The sequence below is a fragment of the Syngnathus floridae genome, chromosome 2 (assembly GCF_059516105.1).
Source record: "Syngnathus floridae isolate MCC-2025c chromosome 2, RoL_Sflo_1.0, whole genome shotgun sequence".
NCBI classification, from domain to species: Eukaryota; Metazoa; Chordata; class Actinopteri; order Syngnathiformes; family Syngnathidae; genus Syngnathus; species Syngnathus floridae.
Genome location: NC_142414.1, coordinates 13,178,419 through 13,203,799, shown reverse-complemented (window position 1 = coordinate 13,203,799; position 25,381 = coordinate 13,178,419). Strand labels below are relative to the sequence as shown.

Below are 25,381 nucleotides of genomic sequence, written 5' to 3'. Positions count from 1 at the left end.
AACAGGACATCCTGTGTAAGTTGCAAAATTGTGGATCCGGCGATTCCCTCACCTCAACTTCAGGGTCAAGAGGGCAAAATAATAATCATTATCACCGGGACATTTGCATTTAATGCTGGAGACTATCACAGTGTTCATTTATTGAGCCGAGGCTGCCATTTTAGGTTAGCCAAGTATGTCAACACATCACCATAGAAAAATGGCACAAAAAATCTTCTGAATGATGGTTTCCATCAATTTGCAATAAGTGTGAAATGTAAACCTGTTCAGTTCCAGAGATTGACTGATGTTTTTACCTATTGGTCAAGGAGTCAGACAACATTGTAGTAAAAGAAAAAAAAATAGAAATTACATAAAATATGTCGCTGATACATTTGGTGTACAAATTCAAACAGGTGCCATAGCTTAGCGCACAACAATGGCAGGAAAGGGACACACGAGACGGGCAAGATGGGTTTGGGGAGAAGGGAAGCTGAGGAAGGGGCCCCTTTAACATAGCTGCACACAAACACTTCCTTAGCATCACATGAGTTATCTGTTTTGTCTGTCTGGTATCTTGCAAAAGTGAGAGCACCTATGTTATGAGCAGAGTGGAACAGGATTTCAGTGGAAAACTGGGAAGCTGCGAACTCCCGACATGCCCGAGCCACTCAAAAGCGATGCTGGAAAAGAATGGTGGCCGGACATTGTACTCGTGACACTTTGGACCCAATTTGGACATTTTCACTAAGGAATCACATTTTAGCAAAGTGATCAATCTACTTCTAATAGTGGAAATAAAAAAACACTTTGTTGAGTAGCTGGCATGGAAGAAGGCAATGCAAGTTAAGCCTGTATGTAAACAAATGTTGCATGCAAAAATGATTGACAGGAATAATAGGAACAGATTTTTTTCTAACGCTTTGAGGAATAGAAATAATTCCATTTCAGATGTGAAAATAGTGTTCTCCACTATATGCTCTGTGCCAGGGTCAGATTTGTGAAACATTACTTGCATGATCCTCGTGTAAACATGTCTTTAAAAATCTCCCACTTTGTAAATATTGGTCTTTAAGCTATGAAATGTGGAGATTTCAAATGTATCCATCCATCTTACCAATGTTTCTAGATTTTGCTTCCATTAGGGCCACGGAAGAGCTGGCGTCTATGCCAGCGGAGGCCTTGTATCCCCCTGAAGAAAGGACCACCCAGGCGACCCGACCCCAGAAAAGTGAAGAAAAACCTGATGGATTGATTTTTGCGGTTTTTTTTAATTCAATAGTCTTTGGCAATTTACCTGGGCTGTGTGCTCGTGTTGTGTTTCCGCTGCAGTGGCAGTTTAGAATATGGGAAAAGGTCATAAAGCAAAAAAAAAGCAGGAACATTTACATTGGCCGGGTCCTGTGCAGATTAATGGATCCTCTGTTCCTATTGCTTCTCGGAATTGTCAGCAGTTTGGGACTCGCATGGTGACCCTATAGCGAGTCGCTCATCCTGCCTGGAACTAATGTGTGTGTTTGTGTGTGATGAGAGACTTCCAACAGTCAGCATGTTCTGTCTTCTCGAGTTTGACAGGAAGGAACCAGTCAGCAGAAATCCTCTTCTGACACAAATGAGACAAATAACAGTCCCTGACCTCCACAACATCCTTGTCATCATCCTCAACCCCGTTATATACACCTCCTGCATAACTGATTTAACACAAAAGGTTAAGGTTATTGACCTCTTAGGTAAACTAGAATGGAAGATAATTGTTTAATAAAGCAGCAAGAAGAATTAAAAGGATGTTGTGTACCTCACCTTTCATAAGTAGCTGATTCTAAACAAAAGATCAAGCAAGGTGTTCTAGAGCAATGAAATGCACACAGCAGTATATAATTCACCACCTCAAGGGGAGAGGGGGGTGTCCAAAAAGGTGAGCGTCCCTTGCAATAATCCCCACTACAGTAAACAAATAAGCAAGAACCATAATAAATCAAGTGAGATGGAAAAAGATGGTTTTGACCAACAATTTTAAAACAAAATAAACAGCAACATGAATTGCATTTGCTGTCATAAATAGATGAAAAAAAAGACATGTTTGTAATTCATAAATGAGAATATTCAGAGCAATCTAGCGAAATTGGCTAGTATTCCACGCACAGTTGCCTTTGTACACTCCTGAACAGTAGGTGGCGGTGTGCAACAAATGATCGGTAAACTAAAAGTAGAAAACGAAGAAGAAGCTTTCAACTTTATTGGGGATGAATGTTCACGACTAATGAAGTGAGGGTTGTTTTGAAACGTCAAGTGCGTTCAAGTTGCGTGAGTCCGTGTGACACATTGGTTCGGAGGTCGACGGCTGACTTCTGGTTGTCCTTTGTCCTTTGCTTGAGCATCATTTGGTTTAGCTGAGCGGCGGTAATGGCTTCGCTGGGGAACTCGGCGGCCGCCTCGTCGAACAGCAGCAGCCCCATGGTGGTGCTGGTGCCCCAAACCAAGACGAAAAAGAAGCACTTTGTCCAGCAGAAGGTCAAAGTGTTTCGAGCCAGCGACCCTGTCCTCAGCGTCTTCATGTGGGGCGTCAATCACTCGGTGAGTCACCGGCTAGCATGCTAACGCTGCTACCTCGCTTAGCATTTTTAGCTTGGATGTTAGCAGGTGAGCCAAACACATGCCTGCATGAATGCGCGCACGCACAAACACACGCGCTCACAGGAAATCTGGTTCACCGGTGTATGACTTCATATTTGTACAATATGGCCTTAAAAACAAAACTTGAGGGTTGTGTGTATGTGTGTGTGTGTGTGTGTGGGGGGGGGGGGGACATTTGCATAAACACTAGAAAACGCTTGATGGCACTCCACCAAACACAATAATGTCAAAGTACACTATCTGCTAACAAATGAGTGTGCATAGGGCTACGATCCATCCGTCCATCTTCTATACTGCTTGTCCCCATGGGGGTCGCGGGCGCGCTGGAGCCTATCCCAGCAGTCATCGAGCAGTAGGCGGTGGACAGCCAGAACTGGTTGCACATATAAACAAAGAGCCATTCACTCTCACAATCACACCTACGGACAATTTGGAGTGCCCAATCAACCTACCATACATTTTTTGGAATATGGGAGGAAACCGAAGCACACAGAAGAAACTCTTGAAGGCATGGGAGAACATGCAAACGCGACACAGGAAGCCCAATCGAAACGTGCACCTCTGAACTGTGAGGTGGACTGCTAACCAGTTAGAATTCCGATTCATTGGACTGGTTGTTTGGTCCACACCTGGATATGTTACTAAACGAAACCCTGGTTTGTTTAACACGGACCAATTACTGCAGTGTGTTAACACCCCTAATTTGCCACTGTTAATTTAGTGACGAAGTGGTCTTGTTTTTCTCCAGATTAATGATCTGAGCCAGGTTCCAGTGCCTGTCATGTTGCTCCCTGATGACTTCAAGGCCAACACAAAAATCAAAGTGAACAACCACCTCTTCAACAAGTATGTTGTCTCGATGAAGGTTACAGTCACGTCATTTTAATAACATCGCAATGCTTTCCTCTCGGCACAGAGAAAATCTTCCTGGACACTTTAAATTCAAGGAATACTGTCCGCAAGTCTTCAGAAATCTTAGAGAGCGCTTTGGTATAGAAGATCTGGACTATCAGGTAGAAGACTTCTCTCTGCTGTCCTTACATGTCACTTACATGTCACAGAGGGTTATTGTTAGGGTTAGCAACGGATTTGTCTTGGTGTTGAAACATGACTGACTGTCTTTATTCTCAAACTTCCAAGGTGTCTTTGACCCGCAGCCCCCCAACGAGAAGTGTCAATGACCAAGGTGAGGGACTGCTCCTCAACTCCTACGACCGCACGCTGATCGTCAAGCAAATCTCTGGCGAGGACGTGGCCGACATGCACAACATACTGTCGGATTATCACCAGGTGAGTTGGAATGAGAATCCCTTGGACCAAATACAAATTCGGCTTGTCATAGTAGCAAATCTGGTCAAGTCTTATTGACAGTTGTGACTTTCAGCACAGCTGTCATTGTAAAAAAAAAAAAAAAGCCATGCCAAGAGTTTTTCAGGTGTCTGTAATTGAGTTTGTATTTTTCTGATGACTTTTTATCTCTACTCTCTACATTTCAAAGCTGTGCTCCTTAATTTGTCAAAATAGGCTTTTTGTTACTTTTTCTGAACTGGGTGGATGATGACATGATGTTAAAATAGAGAGAGAAGATGATCCATGATGGAAATCTTGATTGCTCGAGTTCTTGGGGTCTTATCAAGGCAAAAGAAAGATGAACATCGACTTAAAGGAATGTTGACCAGCCTGTTGACAGCAACTGATTTAAAGTAGCCATCTATGGTGTTGTGACAGAGAAGTTCAATGTCAGCTACAAGAATGGGATTGCTGACTAGAGCCAGCATGACCTTCTGGCGTTTAATTTTTTTTCTTACTCTGGTAAAGGCTCTTTTTTGTTGGCAAGCGCTTAAACAGTAACGTGACATGGAGTGTGATTTCTCTCAACCACACCTTCTCTCTTAGTACATGGATCATGTGAGTTAATAAAAGAGGGAAACTGTTTTCTGTGCAAAGAATTCATCAACATGCCAAGTTAGAAGTGTCACAATTTTACTGGAGTGTGAGTACTTCTGCCACCTCTGTTGTCCATGCAGATGCCATCTGATCCATCTGATCTCTAAAGCTGAAAAATGGAATGTGGTAGAAGCTCATTGTCACTCAAATGATATGAATCCTGTAAACGTGTAGCTAAAATAAAAATCCCCAGTTAGGAGGCTGGTGTGCTGCAGTTGAACCCAGCATCATTTGTTACGTGCCAGCTGTGTGTCCTACTTATTCCATCTGTACCCTTCAGCTTTTGTCAAATAGTTTCCCAGTTGAGCGCATGCCAGAGGCTGCTTTGACTTTTACACTACAAGTGTGAGCAGCAGGTAGCCCAGATATTAGAAAATGAATCGTCAAATTCAGTTGGAGAATGCTGTGACAAATAGTTTGCTTAACGTACTAACTGTATTATTTTTAATCACCATGACTTGTTGTCAGTGTTCCTGGTTGGAAATATTTTCCTACGCTTATTTGATCAGCACCATGAAAAAAAACAATTATCACAAAGTAAAAAAACACCTCAGGTCTTCATGGATGTGTGACACAGTTTGGCTGCTCAATAATAAAAAATAAAAAAAAATCACAATAATTGAAATCACAATTATTCAAACAATCATTTATTTTTTTTCAAAATGTTTATTAGTAAAAAACATTAAGATACATTTCTTTGAAATGCTATATCTCGTTCTCTTTGGACCAAACAGAATTTATCAAATTAATTCGTAAAAATAAAAAAAGTATGAATTGAAGTATGTTTTCCTTGTATAAACATGCATTTTATTGAATGAATGAATGTCTTTCTATTTTTTCCATCTATGCCCCTCAAGCATATAGTGAAGTGTCACGGGAGTACCCTGCTGCCTCAGTTCCTGGGAATGTACCGTGTTAGCGTAGAGAGTGAAGAGACCTACCTGATTGTCATGAGGAACATGTTCAGCCACAGATTGGTGGTACACAGGAAGTATGACCTCAAGGTGAGGCCAAACGCTACTTCTTGCTTGCACTGCTGTTGTCAAACTTGTTTCCCCAACATTTTTCGAGCTAATGCACAGAGGCTTTGTTCAGACTGGATGTAACTGTGACGCAAATTAAGATTTTATATTTATTCATTTTTTTTAGATCACTGGAGATTTCTGCTTTGCACGATTTAGTTTCAATATTGAGAATTGGACAGAATCTTCATTGGTGTGGTTCTTCTCTGTGTTGAGAATTGAGATAATCAAACCACACCACACACATTCTGACCAAAACTGTTGTTAAATGCCTGACATTTTTATCCTTGTGTGGGGTCTGTCTTTCACAGATAGACACGTTTTGAAAATTTGAAAAATCCTTTTTGTGTCTAACAAGCCTTATGGCCAACTTACATTGCAGTATATTGTCGGGCAGTTTTTTTGAGGTGGTATTTGGTGTGAAATGTTTGAGAAAGGTGCAGATTTTCAATCTTGTGATCTCTGCAGGGTTCGCTGGTGGATCGGGAAGCAAGCGACAAAGAACGAGTAAAAGCCGACTTGACTTTCTAATCATTTATCTTCTCAACAGGCCAAAGTGTTTTAATCTTTGAATATTTTGACTGTGCTTCAATTGTACAATTCAGGGTAAAGAGCTTCCCACCTTTAAGGACAAGGACTTCAGGAACAACATGCAGAAGGTGTACGTCACAGACGAGCAAAAGGAGAAGTTCATAGAGAAACTTAATCGAGATGTGGAAGTGAGTTGCACAAAAATGGAAATGATTTTATTTTGTTCCCCTTCACTGTTGCAATTGCTATGCAATTTAAAATTTTATTTTTGAGTTTTTTTCCCTGTGATTTTCTCCCTGTCATCATTTGAATATTTTATGATGTTAGATTTTTAGACTTGGTAGGTTTGATGCTTAGTTTGTGACAGAGCACAATATTCTGTGCATCTTGAAAGGTCACTCAAAATATTCTGTAATGGCTGCTTGCAATCTGTTTTGAAAATGGCAGGCAGTGGATGAGTTCATGATTAACATGTTGCTCTTATTAGATTAGGCCTCTTTGGTGTGTCTAATTAGATACACGCCTTGAGCTAGACTGTGATTGTGCTGTGACCTTTGTCCAGCTTTTGCTTGGCTTTCTATCTTTGGCACTCTGGCACACATCCAGTTGAATCCACATAAAGCCATCAGTTCGCCCATTTGTCACATGGGCTAGCTGAAACGCCCTCCTGTGTGGAGGCCACTAAGACGGTATAAAAGTAGGTAGGTACCATGGACAGTGTCACAATGCTCCTCTTTTCCTCAGTTCCTGGTGAAGCTGAAGATCATGGACTACAGCCTGCTGCTCGGCATCCACGATGTCGGCCGCGCCGAGAGGGAGGAAGAGGAAGGCGAAGAGGTTTCCAACGAGGAAGACCAGGAGAGTGAGAACGGCTTGGCCCCTGGCCCCGCTGTGGGATCTTACGGCACGTCTCCGGAGGGGATCGCCGGTTACATGTCCTGCTGCAAACCTCTCGGGCCTGGCGAGTTTGACCCTTATGTGGACGTCTATGCTGTCGCAAGCTGCCCTGGTGAGATTTTGTGCGGATGCGCTGTAGCAAGTACACGTGTGTTTTTATTGTAAGTGGGGTCCGGCAGATAGGTTTTTTTTTTAACGTCAATATTTTGCCCATCATAGAATTAATAAGATAACTTCTTATTTGGTTTCTTAACACAAGAACAAAGCTATTAATTACAATCAGAGACTCAGAACATAGATTTCAGCATCAGACGGAGAAGCTCCGCCAAAGAGAGCGTTCTCACGATGGGCCTTTCTGTTATTGCAGGAGCCCCTCAGAGGGAGGTCTACTTCATGGGCCTGATCGATGTCCTGACTCAATATGACACTAAGAAGAAAGCAGCTCATGCGGCCAAGACCGTTAAGCATGGGGTGAGTATGACGCGCAAGGGAATTGAGGAAGAAAGGAGGGCTGTTTTTGACTCTCTACTGACCCACTTGTCTGGTCTTGTGCCCCTTTGTCACAGGCGGGCGCCGAAATCTCCACCGTACACCCCGAGCAGTACGCCAAACGGTTCCGGGATTTCATCTCCAACATTTTTGCATAAACTACATGCCTTGCTATTGACCAAAATTGGTGTGCCCAGGCAATATTTTGAATTTGTTGACATGAAGACGACCTCCATTGCATAGAGACAGTATAGCGTGCTTCATTATTATGTGCTTCGTTATTCCTCTGAAGGGAAGAAATCTGGATCTTTAACTGACCTTGTTCAGTGTTCACTGTTCAAGTGCACAATAGTTTCTTCCTTTTACAGTAAAGATTGCATTCGAAAAGGAATTGCCTCTCCAAAGCTGGCCCTTCTGGCAACTTCCCTTTGGCACTAGAGGCCGCTGTTGCGTAGTACTGGCATTCGAGTTCAGGAACTGGGCAATAGGTTCCCAGTGATTAATTCAAACTCCCTCTTGAACCGTAGCCCATGATCTTCAGCTTCACTAGGAACTGAGGACAAGCATTGTCAAACTGTGGAAGGTTTCTCTTTGTGGAAGCAAAACAATATGAATGAAACTTGTGGGAAAGAAAGTCAAATGACCACCCTGTAAATGAACTCAACATGCACAAAACCGCATGTCGTTAGCAAGCACACTGACGTACATTCCGGGAAGACAGAGCGTCGCAGTTTTCTCTTGGAAGCAAATGATGATTAATGAGCAGTTTCAGAGGCCACATGGCAGACTTGAATGACCCACTACCTTTCTGACGTGAATCTCGGCAACAAAGTGGATCCAGGACTTTCTTGGACCTTGGAGATGAATAAAGGTTGCCCTAATGACATGCATGAGAGATGAAAAATGAGTGCCAAAATGTGTGCCATGTCCACAATCACGCATGCAAAATTTGTACTTGACTGTGACAGAAGTGCAAGAAATGAATTTGTTTGAAAGGATTACACTGCTTGTTAATATTTGATTTAAATATTTAATATATGCAATTTGAATTAAAAGCATATCATAGTGGTAGTTTATCGATGATGGTGTATTGTTGTTTTGTGTGGGAAGAATTGAGCAATACAGTACAGGTATTCGGTCATTTTGCGGCACGATGTTTAGATCTGCAGTTGAGTAGTTTAGCAGTCAGCCTTAAAATGCAGCATTCCAAAAACCTGGCATGGAAGTGTACAGAAATCTCTACTCTGTTTAAGGCCTCATCGATTGCACATGTTGTATTTTTGAAAATCAGCATTTTGACCAAAATATATTTTACAAAAAACTCGGGGTTGTTGTTTGTGTTCATTCTACAAACAAAGTTGCATACATACAAACAAACACACATGGTATATCCGGGCTATTAAATTTCGAGTTCAGTTGGTCCAAACTGTTCAAATCAAGACATGTCTCATCTGTTTGTTTATACATGTTCCATTATTAGCCATGGTGCAAGATGACACTTTCTCTTCTCAGCAGAATAATGCATTTGCTGTCAAGAGCTAAAATTGATAGCAAACTCAATTTTCTATCAGCTTGGTCTGTCCAAATTGATACTAATTTGTGATAGGATTAAAACTATATATCTCCTGGAAATTTCTGGTATATGCTGAAAATTACATATGGGTCATTGGCAAATGCAGTTTACATAATTCAAGAAACTTGAGGTAGGACTTGCAGTGATCGTGGTAAGTCCATTTTGAGGGGAGGTTGATCGGGCACATTCAATGATGATTTATTGAATTCATTCATTGACTCCATTCAATGATTTTATCTCATGTTGACTACTGCATCACAAGTTGGTCTCTCACTGCAGCTACAAATGTGAAATTAGTAGAATCACAATACAAAACAATTCTCAAAATTTTTGATAAAAAATCTAATTATTTTCACAAATGTAATGTTTTGAACAGCACAATCTTTTAAATTTTGAAAATTTGAAAGAGTTTAAGTATGTATGCTTCATTTATAAAGCGCTACATAGACTCGCCCCTCCTCCAGTGTCTACCTTGTTTAAATCTAGGACTTTAAGTAGCCTGGCCTTGAGGGCCTCCTCAAAAGGAGACTGTGAGGTCCCCTACAGGAGAACAACGTTTGGACAGAAGGCTATCTGTGAGGGACACTAACATCTGGATAAGTCTTCCTCTGAATACACGGGAAAGCCTGATGTATAATGATGTTCATTAATATGCATTGTCTCTGTTCAAATAAATCATCATTTGACCTCAAAACCCGACTTCTGTGGCATTGACCTATATCAGAAATAGTGCAGTGCAACACCACCATCTATCGGCAAAGTTATGGTACTACAACACATGTTCAAGCTTACATTTCCATTCAATGATTTCAGATATTTGTAACATGCATTCAAAGTATCCCTTTTACTTAGGCTGACGTTTGCAGCTTCGGTTTAATGTGTCAGTGGCCTCCTCCACCCTGAAGGGGTCGTACGAGAGCACACCAGGTCAAGTCGGTTCTGTTCTTCTTCTACGGCATAGACTCATACCCGCGATTTGCTAGCCTTTCGCGAAAAGTTTGACCTCATCGGACCGTCTTGACAACACACGGTGCAAAATAAATACAAAACTCTGGACAGCTTTTTGGCCAAGGTTTTTGGTCTTAATTGACAACACAGTTTACAGTGACTCCAGCTTGTGTATGCCGTGCCAACTATGACAGTCTGTGGAACAATTATTCTCAGCTCACACAGAAAAAAGAAACTTCTGATGCTAATAGCATCAATTGAAGACTGTACAGGTACGTAACAGACTTCATTTCCAAGTTTGGGTAAGAGAATCAAAGTTTTACATTAACTTGAAATGCGGCCAGACTATGAAACAGATTAGACTATAATTTGAATTTCAATATGTATTTGTCATTGTTTTGTTGAATGTTTTTGTTGAAAACATTTGGGTTTGGAAACGTGTATCGTGCGACTGGCTGGCGACCCTCTTAGCCTTCCTCCCGATGTCAGCTGTAACAGGCTCCAGCACCCCTCGCGACCCTAAGCGGTATTGAAAATGAATGGTTGGTTTGGAATTGTTTCAAATATGAACAGAAGATTTTGACATCCTAAATGAAAATTCTGTATTTTTTTGGACGCCACTTGGAATGGGTAGGTTTATAAGTACGCAACAATTGCAATATCTCTTAACAAATTGTTTGTTTGTTTATTTCGGCTTGTACATTATTATTCACCACCATTTTATTTCATGCTCTGTTAACACATGCCCTGCCGAAATGGCCAAGTGGATGAAGCAATTTGCTTATCTAGTAGTCCCTATAGTCTCTCAATTAAAAAAAACAAAAACGAATGCTAACAGTTACAACAAAAGCCGCTAGGGGACTCTAACGCTCTTTGATTTTCATTGAATATACATAAAGCAGTTAGCTTTGACCATTTGACCTAAATATTTGGTATCATGATGCTTTTATTATAGAATGACATGAACAATTGGCAGGTCATAGGACAAACCTTGTTAAAACAGCCTGCAAAAAGATTCACTGGTTAAACAATTTGTATCATTTTCTACAAGGCCTTGCTTCCATTATGGTTGGACAGATAGGGTAATTCCACGCATGGTGTTACCTTGGAAACAAGCATGTAGCAAAGTCCTGTGAAGAAGCACGAGAAATAATCCTTCACGTGTGGACCATGACGCATGAATATGCTCTCCTTCCAGTATGTGACGATCATTTCCGTTTGTCTCGGTGCTGCATCCAGTGATTGTGAATCAGGAAGCAAGAATTCACTCAGTGATTGGACTTGTATTAAGATAAGTTTTATTTGTTTCCATATTTATTATCATTAGGTGTAATGTCCTTTGTCTGCAGACATCCAACCATCACGGCAACACATCGGCACAACAAGATTGGTCAGTAATGGATAAATTCTACTCACACTTAACACACCCATTTTTATGACTTTGGCAAGACATTTTTCTTTTTTTTTTTCTGTTCAGTAAAGTATTAGTAAGAGGAAAACATAATGCTTTCATGGACATTCTCGGGTTTAAATCAACAAGACATAAATTAAAAGAGAAAATAAAAACACGTACAGTAGTTGAAGTGAGCTCCGATGATGGATATTTTTTTCCATAAAGTTAGGTGCCCTTAAAGCACTAGACTTCCACCAACATGAAACAAAAATAATCTCAGTCTTTAAATAAGAAATAGCTGACAATATAAAAATACATGGCAATATACTGTAGTTTGTTAAATAAAAGCAATAATTCATATATAAAATATATTGAGGTGTATAAAAATATGCCTTACAACTTTTTGAAAAGGACAACAGCCGTACGCTTTTTGTCTGCAGCTTCGGAACATCACACAGTCAAGCACAAGAGTCCAACATATTGTACAATCAACCGACAAGCATTCACCACACTCACTTGACAAATAAAGCATCCTGGATCATTTTCATGTGACTATTTTTTTTTTTCAGACAAAACATACACAAATATAGAAGGTAAGGAAGGTTGTAAGCTTAAAGCAGTATACAATGAACAGACCCAAAAATAAATTCCTCTTAAGAGAATGGAATCGTTGATATCAGTGTATCTTTGGAGAGAGGGAGAGAGGATGGTGAGGGAGACACATTTTTCAAACGTTTGTGTCACTTCACCTGTGTAACAGTATTTAAGCCCACTGAGATCAGAACATGCACAGGCAGTGTCAGCTATCCTAAAGAAGAAAGTAGGGATGCACCGAAAATTCAGTCGTTGAACATTTAAAATGGCCTAAAACTGCATTTTCGTTTTTCAGCCGAAAGACTTAGTGTCCAAAACAGGATGTTGCGGTGACGCGAGCAAAAACCTTTCAAGCAAGCCCAATCTCTGACGAGGATGGTTTCTGACCAGCGTGGTACTGACTTGAAGTTTGAAGGTAACTTTTTTTGGGGGGGGGGGGTCCATCCAAGGAGGCTGGAGTTTCACACTGTTTAGGCCGCTAAGAAAGCTAGTTGGCTGGCCACGATGACAGGCAGGTTCTTGGGCACTGACTTGGAGCTTAGGTTAACATTAGACTTAGAAGAGAAAAGGGGATGGGGGCAATCCGGTAGGGAGTAGCGGTGACCGGTCACAAGTGAGTGGTCGCCCACGCTTCAACTGAGCGGGAGGTGGGGAACTGAGTCTTAAATTCTTCTGCAGTGACAGCCGGCCATTGGCCCAGGGCAAGATGGCCGCCCGGCCGGGGAGGACTGCCTCTCCGGCAGCCATAAAATCGGGCGCATTAATCTGAAAGAACCTGACAGCTCGCACAAATTTGGCAAAGTATTGAGATTGGTCCAGCCGTGAAAATGTCATTTTTTTTTAAGATATTGCAATGTCTTTCTATATTTTGGTCTTTGTTATTTTGGCCTTGGGTTCCTCATTTTCAGTTGTGCTTGCGGAGGAATAGTTTCATTACGGTGCATCCCTAAAAGAAAGTAAAAGAGAAATCTAACCCGAAAGCCGGGACAAGAGGCAGGAAAGAGAGCTCAAATCGCCACGAACGTGAGCATGCAGTGTTGTCTACAGACGACGCAGTTCAGGCTCGAGCTGCGAGTCTACCCATATCGTTTCCCTCACGATTGATGTGTATTTTCCTTTGGGAGTGTTTTTATTTTCCCTGCTACCTCCTGTCCGGGCAGTGTTGGTCTAGTCTAGCCTACGCTAAAGCCCCAGTCTCCCTGAGCACCTCTCCTCCTCGTCTTCCTCCAGGCGCAGAACGATAGCACAGGCTCAACACTCACTCCCCGTCGCACGGTAGAACACCGTCTTCGCTGGCTCGGGAGGGCACCAGAGTGCCCAGCTCGTCCACGCACCAGCAGTGGCCGCGGTGCATGCCTTTGGAAGAGCGACACTGGACAGGATGGTGGCAGAGAAAAAAATGGTATGTCAAAACACAATCGTGATTAGACCATTAGACTACGCCAAATTTGAATTTTTGGTTGGTTGAATTCAAGATGCCAAGTCAATACATTATCGCTGATAATTAACAAACTTCCCATGACTGTTTTTGTGATGTTTACCTTTTTGTTATTAGCTTGTTTAAAGATAGGACATGATTAAAGCAAAGATTATTCGTTAATATACAATTCCACCTTTTCCCCCAATGTCTGGATATTTCTTTAAATAATACACAGTGATAAGCAAAAACAAATTATTTTTACCAAGTATTGTTTAGAAACTACCATACATTTTTTTAATAAAATGGACTTTTCTGCATATTATTAAGAAAAAAAAATGTATTCCACTATTCTTGAAAAAAAACCAAAAACAACCTCATTGTCTAAGAGGCCCACCACAGACTGAGAGATGCGGCTGAATGTAGAATCGCAAACAAAATGCAGTCGGGAATTAACCTTCGCACATATACAGTGGAAAAACTGCGATCCTTGGTGTTCATATTGGGAAACATTTTAGGTGCCATAAATATTGTATCATATTAGTATTAGTTGAACCACAACATGACATGGTTGATTGCCCTGGTCAATGTATAGATCCTATCACAAAAAGAGGATATATTTCTACTTCTGGGTAGATTTTTCTTGAAGGAATGTAAGTGACAACTTATGCAATCATATTACAAGATTAGTTCAGATCTGAAAATTATAATTTAATGTTTATCTACGCCAACGTAGTATAAGCTTTTGAATATTCAAATTTCATCTCTTGGGACCATTAAATCTTATTTTCTGAGAGTGAGAGGAAGGTAACAGTTGATTTTCTGATGCAGCGTTGGCACCAACACTGTGCTCACATGACAAATTTGGAGCATTCCCGACTTTACCTGCTTTTTTCTGTAGAAGCCTCGCATGTCACAGTTGGGTATGTAGATGTCACGGTCCGACTGGATGACGGTCAGCTGCAAGCCTCTCAGGACGTTGTTGAGCAGTTTGCGACACGGCGCCTGAAAAAGCAAGGCTGAGTGAAACCGGGGGCAAAGCTCGAGAGTCGGGTCAGATGTTCACTTCTGTCGCATGAGAGCCGGCGTTACAGCCATAAGTCTGTTTACACGACACGTATTTAACTGCAATGATTCCGATGTTTCGGGTGCTTCTTGTGACACAACGGACCAAGTGATCAATAATCCCCAATCGTGCGTATTCCTTTAAAAAGCCTCTCGGGTAAAACGATGCATTTTGTGTGGCCTTTGTCATCATGCTCAAATAATTGTGCCGCATAGCAGCACACGCATCGTACACTGTAATGCCATGTGTGAAGACACCGGAAGTAGCAAAGATGGCCAATAAAGCGTTTGAAAACTACACATTCAATCTGACATTTATCAGTGTGACCTCATCTGGGCAGCCGTGACGGTCAATCACCTTCACTAATTGTACATTACAAGAGAATAAAGACAACTTACTTTTTCAATGTCATCGCTGTGTGAAGGATGAGGACCTGGGAGAAAAGCATACACGGAAACAACGTTAAGCATCTACCAACAGTAGGAACACTTTGCCTAGCTGTGTCTGCACAAAAAATTCAAATGGTGTCACAGATATATTAATCAATCCATGGATGGATGGATGGGCAGTCTTCGGTAGTGAGGAAGATCATTTCGGCCGATGCCATTCTTTTTCAGCTGGCGGAGTCTCTGTTTGGCATTATAAAAGCTTCTCCATCAGGACGTTAGTGGAGCGTTCACATTGACGGCAAACAAATGTCATCGTTTTCTTCGGACGCTGTCACGGTGCCTCGCTGAAACCTCATTCGTCCGCGTCTGTCACACAACTTGCTAACAATTTGCGAGTGGGTCGAAATGACGAATGAGTGGAGCGAGGCACTGCAGAGCAGCGCCGGATGATGCGTGTGACTGGATACCAACGGGCCTTCGGCATTTCGTGTACAGCGACCGCATGTGTGTGTGCGACCTATGTATGCATAGGTGTAGGTCACATGTAAAGGAGGCGCATCTTACCTGTGGGGTGGGGCCGCTCGGTGGGACTGGTCCTGCTGTGCTTGACACAAATGCCCCTGCCCTGCAAGAGAGCCTGCAGGGGGCTGTGCTCCCTGGGTGGGGGGACGCAGCGGAGCCCCTTGGCACAGCTGAGGGTGTACACACCACAGGGCTCCCCCTGGGCCAACAGCGACGTGCTGCCGGCAACGTTGTGCTCCCTGGGGGGCCTACCCGCCCCCAGTGGATCCCTGCAGCTAGGACAGACCTTGAAGGGGCCCAAACGGTTCGCTCCCGTCCATGATCCCCAGTGAACAATGAGCAATAAGACAACGCTAGTGAAGTTACAAAGCAAAGGCATTTCTCAGATTCTCCACACTGACAGGTAAATGTGGCTGAAGCTAGAGCTCCCCTCTGCTCTCTCTCCCCTTTTTCTTTTCTTTTTTTTTTTTTCCACTCGCCCTCCTGCTTCTAGGACAGCAGCTATCCTCGGTGCCGAGTCCCCTGCGGTGCCAGAGGAGACGAACAGAGCTCGAGAGAGACGCGGCACGGTGCCGGCTTTTAAAGATCTGAAAGGCGGTGAGTGAGTGAGTGAGAGAGAGGGAGAGCGGGCGCAGCTATGACACCTTCAGGGGCTGGGACTCACTGAGAGAGAGAGAGAGAGAGAGAGGGGGGAGGACAAGAAGGAGGTGGCGGGGAGGGACAGAGGAAGAGGGGGGTGGATGCTGTCCCTTTCACAAATGATCCAAATACCCACACATGCAATATTCATCTCATCTCATCTCATTCTGTAAGTAGACAACCTATTCCACCGTTTCCGATGCCACGGACCCTCCGGCAAGAACATGTCATGCTAACAAATGTGAACACACCTCCATCTCCATCGCCTCTGCACAGCCGCCTGATATTTCAGTCGGGGAGGGGGGACAGACAACGTTCCCTGTGGCAACACTTGAGAAAATGACAGGCGCCAAATTAGGTCAATTTGCACACAGAAAAGAATTTGGCACGCACAAGTGAGTACCGATCCACATCCAGGATTGTCGATGGACTTGAAGAGTAATCATCTGAATTGTTAAGGCCAGCTCTCGCTCCCCCGTGGACAATCTGCTGGCTAAAAATAGCACGAGCTATTTTGGACAAACATGGATCACTCGTGTCACCTTCACCTTTCTCCTCCAAATGCCACCGCAAAATGCTCAGTCCAGCTGTCCCCGACATCACAATAACCGCATCATTTCGCTGTGGGATAATGTCACCGTGTCACATTTGTGGCTGCTCAAGAAGTCAAACGAATGGAACCAGCGCATCATTCTTCAATCATTGGCTCATAACTGCCGTGACCCTGTGACCCGCATTTTGCCATTGTCGCGTGACAGAAATTAGGAGCGATAAAGAACATGTATTGTTCAAAAGTAGCCTTTGAAAACATGTATGTACAAAGTTCTAGCAAAATTAACATCTTGGCATCTCTTCCTCTCAGGAAAATGCAGCATCAATCTTTTTTACTCTCTTAATGAGAAAGACTATAGATGGGCTAACACAATGATGCAACTGATTATTATTTGTAATGCTAGCGGTATCCAATTTCCTCCAGAATACCTATATGTGCTCAGGATCTGGCCGAGAGGCTTTGGAGTCCGTGCACACAATGCGCTCTATGTGCCGGAGGGTCAGAGTGGACGTCAAGGCGCGGCAGAGCAGATACGTATCCCCATCGGTCCACGAGAATTCAGTCGGAACACGCGGCCAAAAATGACACCGCTATCTGCGGCTCGCAGGTTGTATTGGTCTTGGCGAGGATGGCTAAAATCACCTGCTGACACGCGTTCGCATCAGTTTGCAGACTTCAGCATTGGTCTGCATATCTGGCATACTCGGAGGACATTCCGAGACAAGCGGCAGACCAAGTGGGGGCTCTGTGCGTCCTCATTTCCCAGGGTGATTCTTTTTTTTGAACTACTGTCAACATGGCAACCGGTGTCAACAAAAAAACAACGTCCTTAATTCCACTGATATTGTTTCAAGTAGGGCTGTCAAAATAAACGCTCTGGCCCACTTGGATTATAATTTTGTGTTTCTATAGCAGAAAATAGGCAGACGATAAGTAAATGAAAACAATAAAACAAAAATAATAATTGCAGTGAATGAACTCAAATGACCCTGTCTGTCCGTGACTGTACTGTATAACCCCCCCCCCCCTCCCCAAATTTTAACCCAACCATTTCAGAATTAGATGAAACGTGGTTTATTTGCTTAGTATGATCTTTCAATGGCAAACCCAAAAGTCTGCAGACACCACACCAGCGGTTTGGGACATACGGCCCGTCGAACATTTTGAATATTTTGGCAAAAACGCGCGTGGAAGCCAACCGTTCCACTCAAGTATCTTGGGAATTACTGGGGCGATTTTCTTTTAGGATTGTGGGATGATGAGGCTCCCTAACCTTTTGACTCTGACCTTGAATTTCAACTTGTAGACCACCCAACTTATGAGACAAAATGTCCTGAAATTCATTGATGTCTGCTTTGACCAAGGTTGGAGTTGTCACTTTGTCTTCGTCAAGGACATTACTGCGCCCTACTTTGAATAATTGACTACATTTGTAGCATTTTTAGTTGCTGAATAATGAACAGGAGACATCCTTGAAAAAAATGTTCACTGTTCTTACCCCTCCAAAATGATCACTGATCTCTTCAATCCGTGAGCAAATTTTCAAGTCAGTTGTTTTGTTGAATGATAAAACTAAACGCAAAACAATAAGCTATTGTCACAAAACTAAACAGTGTACCTTAAAAGCAAAAGAAATATTTAAGTTGTTTGATTAGAAAAATGTTCAAGGGAAAAAAGTGTCCAGCTGGCAAGGATGACACTCAGGGGAAAAGCTGGGCCAGTAAATAACAAATTGCAAATATAATTGGCAATTGGTGAAAATTATTAACTGTCATTTTTTTTTTAAGATACTTTGTATATGTTGCAGATGTGACATTATGATGATAGACATGATCAATTCTGACTTCTATTTGTATCAAAATAGCTGTATTGTATGTAATATATTCGTGTTCCGTGGCAAACCTGTTCCCATTGCTACAATTTGCTGTCTCATGAATGGATGATGAGTCATGGCAAGGCTGTTATGTTCACTGACATTGATTTCATTTGAACTGTTCTTTCCGCATAAATAACCATGTGAGCCTGTACTTAAAAGTGGCTTGATGCTGTTTGAATCAATAATGTCAATGCAGTTTTACTTAAAAGTTACGCACACACACGCGCGCACACACTCGCGCGCACACGCTCGCGCTCTCCATGTTAACCTGTAATTTATTCCCTTTAGTTACCAAGGGAACTCAGAAGAAGTGGGTTGCTATGTGGCTGGCCATCCTTTGTCAAAAGGAAATTGCTACTTTGAGGTACAGTCAGGCTCTGCGGTAGATGCTTTCAGACTTGAGTGCTCGTCGAGTCGCCTTCTAGCATCTCAGCAACTCATACATGATAATTGTGAATATTTCAACATTTGAGCATTACCAGATGGCAGAGTAAAGAATAAATTATTGTCCCAAAAAGTATTATTTGGGGATTTTGCATAGCTTTGCCATGGTTTTATCAAGTAGATAAATAAATGCATAACTACTCCTTATATATGTATTTTTTTTTATACATTATTATAATTAATGACTATTTTGATAATTATCATTGAGAGCCCAAAACTTAAAATTGACAAAATCTTGCGGCATGAGCCATGATTGCTGCCATTTCAACATTGTGTCCCCCCTGAAGACAAAGGTGGGGGAATCCAAAATCAAAATCATCAGGGCGGCGGAACAGAAAGTCCATGCTCACGTTGTCTTCATTCCTTTGATTTCTTTTCTTTTGATGTCACATTTTTCTGCTAACAACAAACCAAAAACTATCACAACGCCTCCACTTTGTCCGCCATATTTGTTTCTTCCGAAGTCACGTTTAATCTCGAGAGGTTTTGTAAGATTTCCCCTCTGACGTATGGGGTCTCTCAGAGGTTGGAAGTCAGCCGACAATTTGAAAATCTTGTCGTGTGAACCAGGCTTAAAGTATTCCTTTGAAGATGTCACACATAAAACGACGGAGTTGACTTTGTGCTCGGATTGTATCGAGGGGCCTCTCCATTTGTGCCTGACATTTCCTGTAAAACGCAATGTCTGACCCACGCATTGAAAGTTTTCAAGTTTGTAGTGAAATGAGACGTCACATTCAGAACTCGATATGTCCCCTTGACATTTAAACAAGCCCGACCCAATACAAGTATGCGACTATTTTATTTTCTGCAATGAATTTCTCCAGCTGTGACGCACATGCTGTCCACTTATCTCAAACATTCGGGAGCTTTTCTTCTATTAAAGGTCAGGCTGCTGTCAAAGTACGCATCGTGACTTTCCTACTGTTTCTCCTGGCTTGGCTTTCACGTGGGCTCCATTTCACCTTCTTCAAACATGCGCAGCATTCCGCTCGGCTCACCGCATTGGTTTGAGAAGCTCGTTTGTCAGGCTCATCATTGAGCACATTCCTATCCTTGTAGAGCAAAAAGCGCCTCTTAAGATGGATTAGTCAGTGAACGAGCGTGGAGATCTAAACAAGAAGGCATATATTTCTGGTTTGAGAATACACAGTGGTGACTGGACACACAAAATGCGAGCGCAGTCCTCGGATATCCTATACATGCGCCATATGTTGGCAACGAACTCGCCTTCACTTAATAATAAACAAATAGTTAACATGTCATCAATGTGTTTTCAATGCCATTCCTAGTAAAGTCTATTGTCAAACTACACCCAAAAAACAATCACAAAGTTCAAAGTTCAATATTCAATATTCCTTGTTTCCCTCCCGATAATGTCTAGCTAGATCTTTGCAAATTTGTGATGAAAACAAGCCCCTCTGGCCTGTCAAAATTTGGGACATTTTTTGTTATTCCGGCTTTGCACACTAAATTTTGGACCCCATTTGTAGGCCCTCATCTTTTGTTTTAAATTAGGTGCACATCCTGTAAATTGCTATAATCTATGTATGTATTCCGAACCCGTCTATCAGAATCTGCATTTCAAAATAGCACAGGTGTACTATTTTCTGTGGAGATATTAGCCCTTTAAGGGTAAAAAAAAAAAAAAGAGGTCCATAGCTGCAGGCCACCACCGAGCGTCTGCTGAAGCAGCTGCCGACTCGGGGTCACGCTGATCACATTACAGAGTTCAAGTCTCCATCTCCACCAGCAGTAATATATAAAATCACGTTTTGTCCCTTTTCAGTCTAGAGCAATAAATGTTTCTTCCCTGGGAGGGCCGTTAGGATGGTGAAACCAAATGTTTAATCGTCTCATCAAAATGTCATACTATATTAAACAAAAAAAAAGATAAGTTCTTAGCTTTCAGATGTCAATGATAGCAGTTTCTTCAATTATTGTTCCAGTGATTGTAAAAAAAAAAAAAATAAATCTTACAAAATCTCATTTATTGCAAATGAGAAACATTTTGATAAAGATTTTAGCTAGGGTCGTGACTGACATTTTTTGCTTTCACGGGCCACATGAATCAGATCTGGCCTCAGGCCTCCAGTCTGACACCTGTAGTCTTGAGCAACCATACACTGCAAGCATCTTCTACTTCATGAACAGAGTTCGCTGGTTGCAGGTGGTGGAAATACATATGGTGATTATGAATTATAGTTTTAAGGGAAAAAGATTGCATCGATTAATTCTTGTGGTTTGCGTATCAGAGTAAACCAACTTTTTAGGGCAGTTTTGAAGGTGCAAAAATCACCTGTCACAATAAACCCATACTTGAAGTCGTGTAGCATTTTTCATCTCCTAAATGCAGCTTGTTTTACTTTTTGACCACCGTCCGGCAATGACAAAAAATGACTTTTTTTTCCAGATTTGAATCTCGAATAAAATATTTTTTGTTCACTGTGTCTGTGTGGCCCAGTTGCAAATGTTCCACAAACGGCTGATCTAACAAGTTGTGTATATATACATACTACATAAATCACAAGAGTGTTTTTTTTATGTTCCTTGTGCTGAGTGATGCCTTTTGAAAGAGCACTGATAAAACATTGAGTTGAATGTCTTCTCACAGAGCAAGATTATCTTGTTGAGTCACAGTTGCTCCCAGTTCGCTGTTTGGGTTGCGCTTAATAAAATCCTCAAAGTGTCAGTCGTTTAGTCACTATGCACTCTATACCCTTTAATGTTTGGACGAAGCTCGAGGCTTCGGTTTATATAATGTCGTGATCTGTGCCTGCCTGTGTCTGATCTCGATGGTGTAACATTTTTAATGTTCTAACTTTTAAAGACAAGAGTCACTGTTCTTTTGAGTCCTCATACATTGCCAAACTTCAATTATTCACCTGCAGCCAACAAAATTTGCTGTCTGTCAAACTTATAGCCACCTCTATTTGTTACACAATAATTTTTTTTCACAATTTATTACAAAAACAACACTAATGGCAAAACATTTTTGACAAGAAAACAAACTGAAATGTGAGATCTGGCCAATTGGAGGCCAACTTCCTCTGTTCTGCCTCCTCAGCCAATCATTGAAGGCCACCTTAGTCTCTGCAGCGATCCTCCTCAGGATAAGAGCAGTCACGCCACATGCGCACGCACACACAACACAACACGAGAGACAGCAGCTCATACATACTCAAAAAATATGTCCTCCGGCCAGAGCCATAACAAAATATTATTGTAAAAATGGATTTGTACGACTCAGTGAATAAATTGCTTTCCTGCAATGGAAATGCTCTTATGAGGCCACTATTTGGTTGGAACTTAACTACAGTACACGATGAATGCAATCTGCGGTACATCAATGTGTTTTATGCAATTAACAGTGCAGAAAATGCTGAAATATAAATGTTCATTGGCTTCCAAAGTAAAAGCAGATGTTTGCAAAGATGCTTTGACTTCCGGGTGACAAAAATTAGCACCAATACCTAACTCATATTTCATAAAAAATTAGATCACCATTGTGGAAAGATATAATCAAATATGTGTATGCCTATAATTAACAGTGGAAAGCATGATACAGCTCCTTTAAGCAAGCACTCTGAATTATTAATTGATGATTGTTCATTTGATAGTCAATTACTTTTTGAATAATTGACTAATTCTTGGTAGTTTCACAAAATATCTTCATTAAATTCAACAAAAGTTAATAAGGTACAGAACTCAATACAAATGTGATCAGCCCTTTGAAAAGTAAGCTTTTCAATCAGAAGTCTTGTGATTTTTTTTTAATGAAGTTAGTCTTGCTTTTTTTTTTTAAACAGTAAGACACAAAGATGATGAAAATTCTTTTTATTAAATTTTTTTTTATGCTGTTAGTCTTGGCTCTTTTTTTTTTAAACAGTAAGACACAAAGATGAGGAAACATTTTGTTTTCTTATTAATCTTCTGAGTGTTGCATGCCCCACAATTCTGAGGATGGGAGAAAACCAAGTGAAGAGCTGAAAAGCTTTCTGGAGAATGTTGTAAAAACGTTCTTATGTTTTCTTCCAATTTCACGGTTCCAGTCAAAGACTTGGGGAGTATTTTTTGTTGAACTCCGTCCGCTGTCTAATTTTAGCTGAAAGAAAATATTGAATTTCTGCTAGTTTTACATCTGGCAACCCAAGTGGTGGATGGGGCAGCCAATGTTTTGCCATGTCATTTCAATCTGCAGAACGATGGATCTCCCCATGTTATCTCTTGAGAAACTCATATGGTATTTTGTATTTGTGGTTTCCCCAAGAAGTGATGGCACCCCATAAGGCTTGGTCCCCATCCAGAATGTCATTTTTTTTCTTGCCTCAAGTTTATATTGTTACTTTGACTGTCCCAGTCACACGTACGAGTAATCTTCTTCAAATTCTTTTTGTTTCAATTAATTGTGCGGTGAAAAACCTTTTTAGTTTTCATATCTATATCAAAAAGAGCGGACAGTACCTACCCTAACCCTCCAAGCCATAGATGTCAAAGTCAAGGCCCGGGGGGCAGATGCGGCCCGCCACATAATTTTAGGTGGCCCGCGAGACAAATTTTGCATCGACTTTTATCAATACTAAGATTACAAATTGTCTTCACTTTTAAAAAAAATTGATATTGCTTGCTATTTTTATCACAATTCTTCTTTTTAAAATATTTTAACATTTTTTACTACTCTCTGATTTCAAAACTAGTTATTCATCAATTTATTTTATAGCCTATACTATATAATCATAATGACCCTCCGAGGGAAACCATGACTACGATGCGGCCCGCGACAAAAATTAGTTTAACACACCTACTCTAAGCCATTAATACATGATCAAAATGGTTGATTAATTTGATAATGAGTGAGTTGCTGATTAATCGATGAATCGTTGCGCTTCTGCACTCACTTTTCTTTCACAACTGCAGCGCTAACAAAATAGAGCAGATAAATAACAATGGTAATAAAACCAAAACCAAATGTGACAGCAAAAAAATGGGAAAATGACATGCGGTATGAACTACTAGACTCTTGACGGCCAGTACGAAAGCAGCTACAGGTTCCTCTCTAACCAGCCAGAGTATCGTCCCGACGACTTCGTGATTGCTCTGTTGCCACGGATAAATAAATAACACCTCCGCTGCAGCTCAGCAGCAAAGTAGTTTTACATGTTGCTATTTGATGAAGTTGTTGTAATCAGCGTTCCGGTTGATTGCTGTCCTTGCTGATTTCAACACGGACGGGGCGAGTGACAGAATATCTCCGCAAGACAAATGACTTTTCTGACTGGTATGCCTTTGAAGAGGCCACACTTGTTAAGTGCGAAACCGCAGAAGGCACGGAGAACAATGGCGCCAGTGACTTGTCTACAGTGTAGATTTGCCATCCTGTTTAGATAGGTGGCCTATCTGATCACGGATGTCTTTCTACTATCATCATACCCTCGTTCGTTGTTAAACATTTTCCTTTCTCTGCTGTTTATGCCACTTTCGCTTCGCTTTTTCTTTGTGTCTGTCAGTGAGAGGTGTACGTACTTGATTGTCGTTGAAATGCCACTAGAAATAAACAACAGTAATCAAATGTCTCGGATAATGTACTCAACACTATGTGAAGTCTTTCAAGAAAAATAAAAAACACAATGTAAGTGACATGTCGCAATCATCTTTGTGGAATTTTCTCAAAGACAAACATGGAATGAGCGCTTCGGATACCTCAAAATACTCTGGAAAGGAATAGTAAAGTACCTGATGTATTCGTTTTACTCTCATTTACACATTTTTTTTTTTCTTATAAGTGACTAAACAAAATCGTGTGCATTGTGGCCCATTCTGCTGTTGTACAGTCTGATGGTTGTGGATACAAAGTAACACTGCAATGCTCAAGTTCTGCTACTCGGTGTAATGAGGCAATGGCTAAATAAAGAGCTTATCTGGCAAAAGCTTATCATAGAGAGGGTGAGAGGAGGGCGCCCCGATGGCCCTGATTTTGTCATTCATCATCCTCTCAGCCATAGTCTCAAGGTTGCCCAGCTCCTGTCCAATCACAGAGCGGGCCTCATAAAGGAAAGTTGGAAGTTTACTCTTCAATAGAGAGAGGGCAGACTGCATCTGAAGGATAGCTCCACAAGGGAGCTAAAGTCTCAACCTCCCATTCTATAAATATTTTGGGAAAAACAAGTCATTGTTTGAACTGTGAGCTTAGCGTTCCATTTGACTGATAAGGCACCGCAAGCGTTTTCAAGGGGAACTCAATCCAATGCAGCACGCTATGGAAATATGTCGGCGGACAGATTTTGAGAGCGATGAATCAAGAGATTTAAACCTGTGGATAAGAAAAAAAAATCAGACAGCGGCCATCGGAGGAATTGTTGCCAAGAGTAACTGCGTTTTATGTCAACTCCTTCATGAGAAAAAGATCTGCAAAAAGAGATCCAGATCTGCTCACAACTCTGTACAGTACATGCCTTAGCTCAATTTTTG

The 25,381-nt window shown here is 41.5% G+C and overlaps 2 protein-coding genes and 1 long non-coding RNA gene across 3 annotated transcripts in view; 2 read left to right on the top strand and 1 right to left on the bottom strand.

Annotated features, from left to right (window-relative positions):
* Positions 1-2,174: 2,174 nt before the first annotated feature.
* On the top strand, positions 2,175-8,575 carry LOC148401888 (phosphatidylinositol 5-phosphate 4-kinase type-2 gamma). Its single transcript, XM_088369290.1, has 10 exons — positions 2,175-2,553; positions 3,362-3,459; positions 3,530-3,626; positions 3,754-3,903; positions 5,418-5,564; positions 6,051-6,089; positions 6,188-6,301; positions 6,858-7,122; positions 7,378-7,481; positions 7,577-8,575. The coding sequence occupies exons 1-10, from the start codon at positions 2,383-2,385 to the stop codon at positions 7,655-7,657; spliced, it is 1,266 nt and encodes a 421-aa protein (XP_088225416.1). The 5' UTR covers positions 2,175-2,382; the 3' UTR covers positions 7,658-8,575.
* A 1,465-nt stretch (positions 8,576-10,040) lies between these two features.
* LOC148401886 (uncharacterized) overlaps positions 10,041-25,381 on the top strand; it is a 31,367-nt gene continuing 16,026 nt past the window's right edge. Inside the window, exons 1-4 of the long non-coding RNA XR_015857286.1 lie at positions 10,041-10,292; positions 11,348-11,410; positions 12,303-12,422; positions 13,238-13,409. This is a non-coding gene — a long non-coding RNA (uncharacterized LOC148401886). The remainder of the gene's footprint in view (positions 10,293-11,347; positions 11,411-12,302; positions 12,423-13,237; positions 13,410-25,381) is intronic.
* igfbp6b (insulin-like growth factor binding protein 6b) lies at positions 11,302-16,888 on the bottom strand. The gene is made up of 5 exons (XM_088369853.1): positions 16,444-16,888; positions 15,444-16,370; positions 14,889-14,923; positions 14,310-14,429; positions 11,302-13,379 (listed from the first exon to the last, which is right to left on the bottom strand). Exons 2-5 carry the CDS (start codon positions 15,778-15,780, stop codon positions 13,266-13,268), a joined length of 606 nt encoding a protein of 201 aa, XP_088225979.1. The 5' UTR covers positions 15,781-16,370; positions 16,444-16,888; the 3' UTR covers positions 11,302-13,265.

Excerpts from the sequence above, each read along its gene's own strand:
- igfbp6b (XM_088369853.1), bottom strand. The coding sequence starts at position 15,780 with ATGCCTTTGCTTTGTAACTTCACTAGCGTTGTCTTATTGCTCATTGTT. Across the intron at positions 14,430-14,888 it reads ACAGCGATGACATTGAAAAA|GCGCCGTGTCGCAAACTGCT; the intron begins GTAAGTTGTCTT and ends TTGCTTTTTCAG. Across the intron at positions 13,380-14,309 it reads GCTTCTACAGAAAAAAGCAG|TGTCGCTCTTCCAAAGGCAT; the intron begins GTAAAGTCGGGA and ends CATCCTGTCCAG.
- LOC148401888 (XM_088369290.1), top strand. The coding sequence starts at position 2,383 with ATGGCTTCGCTGGGGAACTCGGCGGCCGCCTCGTCGAACAGCAGCAGC. Across the intron at positions 2,554-3,361 it reads TGTGGGGCGTCAATCACTCG|ATTAATGATCTGAGCCAGGT; the intron begins GTGAGTCACCGG and ends GTTTTTCTCCAG. Across the intron at positions 3,904-5,417 it reads TACTGTCGGATTATCACCAG|CATATAGTGAAGTGTCACGG; the intron begins GTGAGTTGGAAT and ends ATGCCCCTCAAG.